The 8,424-nt window shown below is 32.5% G+C and overlaps 1 protein-coding gene across 1 annotated transcript in view; it reads left to right on the top strand.

Annotated features, from left to right (window-relative positions):
- The window catches only part of itpr2 (inositol 1,4,5-trisphosphate receptor, type 2), a 166,415-nt gene that overhangs the window by 59,681 nt on the left and 98,310 nt on the right, over nucleotides 1-8,424 (top strand). The window contains exons 9-14 of the mRNA XM_073850186.1: nucleotides 732-806; nucleotides 1,216-1,374; nucleotides 3,563-3,661; nucleotides 4,567-4,650; nucleotides 4,775-4,921; nucleotides 7,069-7,164. Of these exons, the coding sequence (XP_073706287.1) occupies nucleotides 732-806; nucleotides 1,216-1,374; nucleotides 3,563-3,661; nucleotides 4,567-4,650; nucleotides 4,775-4,921; nucleotides 7,069-7,164 (660 nt within the window). The remainder of the gene's footprint in view (nucleotides 1-731; nucleotides 807-1,215; nucleotides 1,375-3,562; nucleotides 3,662-4,566; nucleotides 4,651-4,774; nucleotides 4,922-7,068; nucleotides 7,165-8,424) is intronic.

Genomic DNA, 8,424 nt, shown 5'->3' with positions numbered 1-8,424 from the left:
ACCTCAAATGCTTGTCTAGCTCTGTGTGTACTCTGTGTATTCTGGTTCAAAACAGTTAGGGTAGGTCAAAAACTCCTATCTTATTTTCTCCTCCAACTTCAAAATCGCCCCACATCGCTGCAGAAGTACCGACCCAGTTTTGACAAAGTGAACGTGCAAAGAAGATCAAACGCCCTTTACAAAAAAAAAATGTAAACCAGCGATGTAGGATGATTTTGAAGTTGGAGGAGAAATTGAGATGGAAGTTTTTCAACATACCCTAACTGTCATGAACCGGAATACACAGAATACACGCAGAGCAGACGAGCATTTGATGTTAAAAAGTATATACATTTTTTTTTTTTTTTTAGAAAATAACCAATCGTTTCGCTAGATAAGACTATTCTTCCTTGGCTGGAATCATTTAGAGCCCTTTGAAGCTGCATTTAAACTGCATTTTGGAAGTTAAAACTTGTGGGCACCATAGAAGTCCACTATATGGAGAGGATTCATAAAATGCTTTTCTCAGAAAACATTCTTCTTTAAGACTGAAGAAAGAAAGACATGACCATCTTGGATGAGTAAATTACCTGTACATTTTTGTTCTGGAAGTGAACTTCTCCTTTAAAGGGGTAGTTCACCCAAAAATGAAAATTCTGTCATTAACTACTCACTCTCATGTCGTTTTAAACCTGTAAGACCTTTGTTCATCTTCGGAACACAAATTAAGATGGGTTGATGAAATCTGAGAGCTTTCTGACACGTTCAATGTCCAGAAAGGTAGTAAGGACATCATTAAAATAGTCCATGCAACATCAGTGGTTCAAGCTTAATTTTATGAAGCTACAAGAATAATTTTTGCATGCAAAGAAAGCAAAAATAACAGCTTTTGGAACGATGGTGTAAAAAAAGTCCGGTCACACTATTTTAAGCTCCAATTTTGGAATTAACAAACTGTTAACTATGACTTTTGCCTCACTAAAATCCTAATTGACTGCTTATTAATAGTTAGTAAGGTAGTTAAGTTGTAATATTGGGTAGGATTAGAGATGCAGAATATGTGCTTTATAAGTACTAACAAACAGTCAATATGTCAATCACAGGCATGCTTATAAGCAACTAGTTAATAGTGAGAATTGGTCCCTATACTAAAGTGTTACCAAAAGTCATTTTGAATGATAGTATATGTGGAGTTGTATTTTTAATACAGTAAACTCTCTTTATTTTTTTTTTCAGCTTCTCCATATTAAGAGTAATAAGTACCTGACAGTAAATAAGCGTCTTCCAGCCCTGCTGGAGAAGAATGCCATGCGTGTGTCTCTGGACCCTTCGGGAAACGAGGGCTCCTGGTTCTACATCCAGCCTTTCTGGAAACTACGCAGTGAAGGAGACAATGTAGGCTTCACTACACTAACACAACACACACTTTAGAAACAATCGTTGTGTTTAGGTTCTGACTTGTATCTTGTTTTCTTTTTTTAAACATGCATTGAAGAAATTAATGCATCTTTGGTAATGGGGCATTTACCCATTTTAAAAAGCTAATCACCTCTCATCGTTATATTAACATTTTGTTGTGTTAACTCATCTGGTCTCTCCTTTTCTTTTTATCTCAGCAACTGAATCGTGAAGGTATATAATAGATATAGTTTGGCGCATGCTGTATGTGTGTGTGTGTGTGTGTTAGCGCACAGAAAAATTTACAGCAAGCTAACATGCATGTAACATGCAACCCTAACAGCTTGTTACAGAACTATGTTCACACAATGTGGTTGCCTTGATTTTTTTTTTTTCAAGTCTGAGTTATCATAATATATCCAAATACTATCAGATATAGTATGCAAATAGTTTTCAAATCAGAATAGAATTATTAAATAGCATCCTAAGAGGTTTAGATCTACTGTTGACATCAGTGGCTTGAGTTGTGAGTTGGTTTGGTTTGGTTATTATTATTGGTTGTCTGTGATAATACATTGTGTATAGAGAAGAAGAGAATGCTAAACACATTTCACTCATGTGTTTTTCACAAACTGTGCATTTACACTACCTCTTGCAGCATGCAATGGATATTATAACTGTGTGTATTGTGTAAACACATTCTCTGTTCTGTTGAATAATGTGGTCTCGTTTTTCATTAGTACCTGCTATTGAACGACCCCATGAAATGGCTTGACAAGTGCGGTTTTCTTTCTTTATATCCAATAGCCTTTATTTTGTTGGTAACATTATAATGTATATTTATAAATCAGACTATAGTTAATTCATAGTTTATAAATTGTAGTCCCATGTCACCCAAGATGTTCATGTTTTTCTTTCTTCAGTTAAACAAATTAAGGTTTTTGAGGAAAACATGGATTTTTCTCCATATAGTGGACTTCAATGGGGACTAACTGTTTGAATGTCCAGATTGCAGGTTCAATGCAGCTTCAAAGGGCTATACACAATCCCACCCTAGGAATAAGGGTCTTATCTAGCAAAATGACCAGTCATTTTCAAAATAAAAATAAAAATGTATAACTTTTTAACTGTCTTCATTGGAAAAGTCACGTGTGGTTAGTTCTTTGTCTGTGTAGTGTGAAAAAATCAAATGTCATTTTCTCCTTAAACTTCAAAATCATTAGACATCGTTGTTTTAACTTTTTTGTAAAGGATGTTTAACTTTCTTTGCACGTTTGCTTTGTAAACACTGGGTCAGTACTTCTGCCTGACCTTTCCATTGTGATTATCTGAAGTCGACCTAGTGCAAGATGAGCATTGGTTAGAAAGTATTTTTTAAAATTTGTATTTATTTATTTTTTTCTGGAAAATGACAAATCATTTCTCTAGATAAGACCCTTATTTCTCGGCTGGGATTGTGTAGAGCCCTTTGAAGCTGCATTGAAACTGCAATTTGGACCTTCAGCTTGTTGATCCCCACTATATGGAGAAAAATCGTGGAATGTTTTCCTCAAAAACCTTAATTTCTTTTCGACTGAAGAAAGAAAGACATGAACACCTTGGATGACAAAGTGGAGAAAAAATGATCCGGAATTTAATTCTGGAGTGAACTACTCTTAATACATTGACTATTTTGTACATAGCATATTAATTTACAAATTATCATTGTTTAATAAGCGTAAATATTAAGTTTTTTCTTTGTTTTTATCCTAAATGTAACCCTAGCTAAAGTATTTTAACAACTTGATTTCATGATTATTTTATGGATGTGTTTTTGCTTTTTAAGTGTGGTTCTACCGAATGTGCATTTACTTTTATTTGCATACACACGAAAACGTACAAAACAACAAAGATGCTTGAGAATCCTTATTCAATCTATTAATATAAAATAATAGAATTAATTGGTTGATTCTGTTGAATTTTTGAATCACTTTTAACACAGTCGACTCATTAATTTAATGTGCTAGCATAAAAAGGGCATGCTCACAGGTTTCATGGGGTCAAGTATAAATGTCTAAAACACCAGTTTCCAAACTATGCATGTCACAGGATGTCATGTCATTCGTTTTCTTTGATTGTTGAAATGGTGAAACAAGAGAAACAGCTGATTGTGAATGCAGTGTTAAGTGTCTGTGTGTGTTTGTAGGTGGTGGTTGGAGATAAAGTGGTTCTAATGCCTGTAAACGCAGGGCAACCTCTCCACGCCAGCAACATCGAACTCCTGGATAACCGTGGCTGCAAAGAGGTCAGACACCAGCTGTGTTCTCAACAGCACTGTTAATGAGATCACATGATGAGTCACAGGTTCTGATGCATTGTATTAATTACTGGGTTCCCATGGTGGTGGAAAACCTGGAAAAGTGAGGGGAATTCTGGATTTCAGACTTGGAAAAAATCATGAAAGTTGATAAAATATTATAAATCTTGAAGTCATGAAAATTTAAGAACGAATTTAAGTTTTGCTTTGTGTAGAAATATATATGTCTAGGTAATTCATTTATAAAGAGTAAAAATAACCTTAAATGTCTTAAAAAGTAATAATATATGTGACCCTGGACCAAAAAACCATTGACCATAAGGGTACATTTTTTTGAAATTGAGAAAGTTGCCTTTAAATTTGTCCAAATGAAGTTCTTAGCAATGCATATTACTAATCAAAAATTATGTTTTGATATATTTACGGTAGAAAATTCACAAAATATCTTCATGGAACATGATTTTTACTTTATACTTAATTTTTACTTAAGATCCTAATGATTTTTGGCATAAAAGTATATATTAAGTATAATTAGGTAAGTATAATTAGTATATATTAAGTATAATTAAGTATATATTTTTACTAAATATCCTAATGATTTTTGACATAAAATAAAAATCTATAATTTTGACCCATACAATGTATTTTTGGCTATTGCTGCAAATACACCCGACTGGTTTTGTGGTCCAGGGTCACATATTGTATATGAAAAGTGTAAGAAAAAAACTTAACAGCCATAGAAATGTTTGATTTGTGTGAGAATTATTTTGAAGTTCCATTCCAGCCAGTTGACAAAATTGGAATCAAAATTGATTTCAATTACAAATAAATGAAAAAGGTAATGAAAAAGGAATGAAAATAAAGACCTGTGGTTTGTTTTTCCGGTCTGCCAGGTTAACGCTTTGAACTGCAACACCAGCTGGAAGGTCACTCTTTTCATGAAGTTTAGTGAATACAGAGATGACGTATTGAAAGGGGTGAGTCTTTTGTTGTGGTTTATTAGATATCAGGGGAGTGATGTATTGATTTAGGTTTGTTTTGTATTGTGGGTTTATAATATCTCTCTATAATATCATTTGGCTCTCTCTTTGATTTACTCAGGGGGATGTGGTGAGGTTGTTTCACGCCGAGCAAGAAAAGTTTCTTACTTGCGATGAGTACAAGAAACGGCAGTATGTCTTCTTACGAACCACTCTCCGCCAATCAGCAACCTCCGCCACCAGTTCAAAAGCACTATGGGAAGTCGAGGTATGGTTCTATATTACGATGTAACAGAGTGTTTTTTTTATTATTATTTTTTTTATCTGATCCGAGTTCACAAACTTATGGAAGCCTATTTTTGCCTCTGAATAAGAATCAAAAAAGGTAATTGCAACCTTTTTATCTAACAATTCTGACTTTTTTTCACAGAATGGCTCATCATGGTATAAACCCACAATTAAGTTATAAAGTCAGAATAGAATATAAACTTGCAATTGCGAGAAACAAAGTCAGAATTGTGAGTTCATATCTCCTAATTCTGACTTTGTAACTTTCTGAGAAGAAAAAGTCAGAACTGCACGTTTATATCTCACAATTCTGAGAAAAATGTAAAAATTGGGAGTTTGCATGAACAAACCTGAGAAAAAAAAGTCAGAATTGCGAGATATGTGCTGATTACAATGTAATCAGACTTTAGCCATTAATATATTTTTAAGATACTGAAAAAAGCACAAATGCCCAAAACACCCTCAGACCCCAGAGGGTTAAACTTGCAATTGCAAGAAACAAGTTAATTTCTCAGAATTGCAAGTTTATATCTCATAATTCTGACTTTCTCAGAATTCTTGCAATTCTGAGTTTATGTAATGCAATTCTGAGAAAAAAGTCAGAACTGCAATTTTATATCTCACAATTCGTAAAGTAAAAATTGAGTTTGCATTAGCAAACCTAACAAAAAAAGTCAGAATTGTGAGATTTAAATTCATAATTGTGATTTAAAAAAAGTTGTGAGTTGTGAGTTGTGAGGGGAAAAAAAGTAATAATTTTTTTTCTCAAAATTGCTAGTTTATATCTCCTAATTCTGTTTTTTTTTCTTGCAATTGTGAGTTTATATAATGCAATTCTGAGAAAAAAAAACGTCAGAACTGCAGGTTTATATCTCATAGTTCTGAGAAAAATGTAAAAATTGCGAGTTTGCATTAGCAATTCTGAGAAAGAAAATCTGAATTGTGAGATTTAAATTTGCAATTGTGATTAAAAAAATCTGAATTGTGAGGGGGGAGTCTTAAGTTTACTGACTTTTTTTTTCTCAGAACTGCGTTATGTAAACTCGCAGTTGCGAGTTACAAAGTCAGAATTAGGAGATATGACTTCCTTTCTGAGAATCTTACACTTTTTTGCAATTCTGAGTATTTTTCTTGCAATTGCAAGTTTATATAATGCAATACTGACTTAACTCACAACTGCGAGTTTATATAACGCAATTCTGAGAAAAAAATTTATATCTCACATTTTTGAGAAAAATTTCAAAATTTGCAATTTTTTATTAGCAATTCTGAGAAAATAATCTGAATTGCATGATTTAAACTTGCAGTTGCAGGGAAAAATGTCAAAAGTTTATTTCTCAGAATTGCAGGTTTATATCTTCTGACTTTCTTTCTCAGATTTCTCACAATTCTGAGTATTTTCTTCTCGCAGTTGTGGGTTTATATAACGCAGTACTGACTTTATAACTCACAACTGCAAAAAAAGTCAGAACTGCGAGTTTATATCTCACAATTCTTAGAAAAATTAAAAAATTACAAGTTTGCATTAGCAATGCCAAGAAACAAGTTGTGAGACCACAATTACCTTATTATTTTTTATTACATGGGCTTCCAAACAAACTAAAATTTCTCTCTATGTAATGAAATAAAATGTATCATAACTTTTTATGGTTTATAAATGGGATACATACTACTGTTCCAAAGTTTAGGATCAGTAAGATTTTTTTTTATTACATTTTTTAAAAGTTCTTTCCAAAGCTGTAATTTTGAAAATACAGTAAATCATAATATTGTGAAAATAATATTACATTTAGAATAACCGTTTTCTATTTTACTATATTTTAAAATGTTATTTATTCCCGTGATGGCAACGCTAAATTTTTTTAGCAGGCATTACTTCAGTCTTCAGTGTCATATGATCCTTCAGAAATTCTAATATACTGATTTGCTACTCAAGAAACATTTATTATCAATGTTGAAAACCAGTTGTGCTGCTTACTATTTTTGTGGAAACTGTGGTTAATGCTACCCTAAACTTTTGAACAGTAGTATATGTTCTCACTCAGAAGTTAAATTATATCATGTGGTACAGAATTAATCGAGACTTATTCTTACTTGTTAATTCTTATCTTGTCCTGTGTGCTTCAGGTTGTCCACTATGACCCCTGCAGAGGAGGAGCCGGCCAGTGGAATAGCCTGTTTCGCTTCAAACACCTCGCCACGGGGCATTACCTTGCGGCAGAGGTGTGTGTTCTATCTCAACATTGTTTAGTCCTTCCCCAGAACTCATCCGGTTTCTCCCTTGTCCCTGTTTTGCATAATTCAGTCATGGTTAAAGAGCCGTTTACTACATGGTTTGTGGTCTTTGTGGATACCTGTGGTCTACATGTATTTGCATGCTGCACACATGAAGCACTTCCTAGAGCAGTAAACTCACTAGGGTGTCACTTGGGTGACTTTTAGCTACATTTACTCAACTGACCCTGAAATCAGAAACGCATTATCTAAATTCTGATATCAGACAAATGTCAGACTGTATTAGCAGTTCTGACTGAGATATCTATTGTTTCTTAGACAGCAAAGAGTTTAAGAGATGTCAGTATTAACTCAAACATTTCTCATCAAACTCTCCCAAAACCAAATTATCTGAACTGTGTTCCAAAGAATTTTATGGACACTTTTCATATTTCCAGGGTTCTCAAAAGTGGAAGTTGTCGTAGTCAGTTAAATTTCTAAAGTGGTGAACAGAAACTACAAATATAATTATGTTCTTGTTTGTCCCAAACTTTGATCACAGCTTTATTATAAAAATAGTACTAATATTACACTAATAAATGAATAGCAAGACATAAATGAATAAAAAAAGTAATATAATATATATATATAAAAAAAATAGCGTTACCATGAAAGGAATACTTCTTTTATTTATATATATATATATATATATATATACACTACCAGTCAAACGTTTTTGGACAGTAAATTTTGTTTTTATGTTTTTTCAGCATCGTTACTCCAATCTTCAGTGTCCCATGATCCTTAAATCATTCTAATTTGCTGTTCAAGAATTTTTTTTTTTATATTATTATCATCAATATTTAAAACATATTATGAAAATATTTTTTTCAGCATATATATATATATATATATATATATGCTTTTGTAACATTATACACCACACCATTCAAAAGTTTGGAGGGTTTTTTTGTGAAAGAAATGATGGAAATGAATACTTTTATTTAGCAAGAATGCTTTAAATTGATCAAAAGTGATGATAAAACATTTATAATGTTACAAAAGATTTCTATTTCAGATAAGTGCTGTTTTTTTTCCAAACTTTCTATTCACAAATAAACCTGAAAAATTCTATTCCGCTGTTTTCAACTATTTTTTTTTCGCAGTAAATCAGATTATTAAAATAATTTATGAAGGATCATGTGACTGGAGTAATGATGCTAAAAATTCAGCTTTGAAATCATGAGATAAATTACATTTTCAAATATA

This window comes from Garra rufa, chromosome 11, assembly GCF_049309525.1.
Source record: "Garra rufa chromosome 11, GarRuf1.0, whole genome shotgun sequence".
In the NCBI taxonomy this organism is placed as follows: domain Eukaryota; kingdom Metazoa; phylum Chordata; class Actinopteri; order Cypriniformes; family Cyprinidae; genus Garra; species Garra rufa.
Note: the sequence above shows the minus strand (reverse complement) of the source record. Positions and strands in the feature narration are given on the sequence as shown.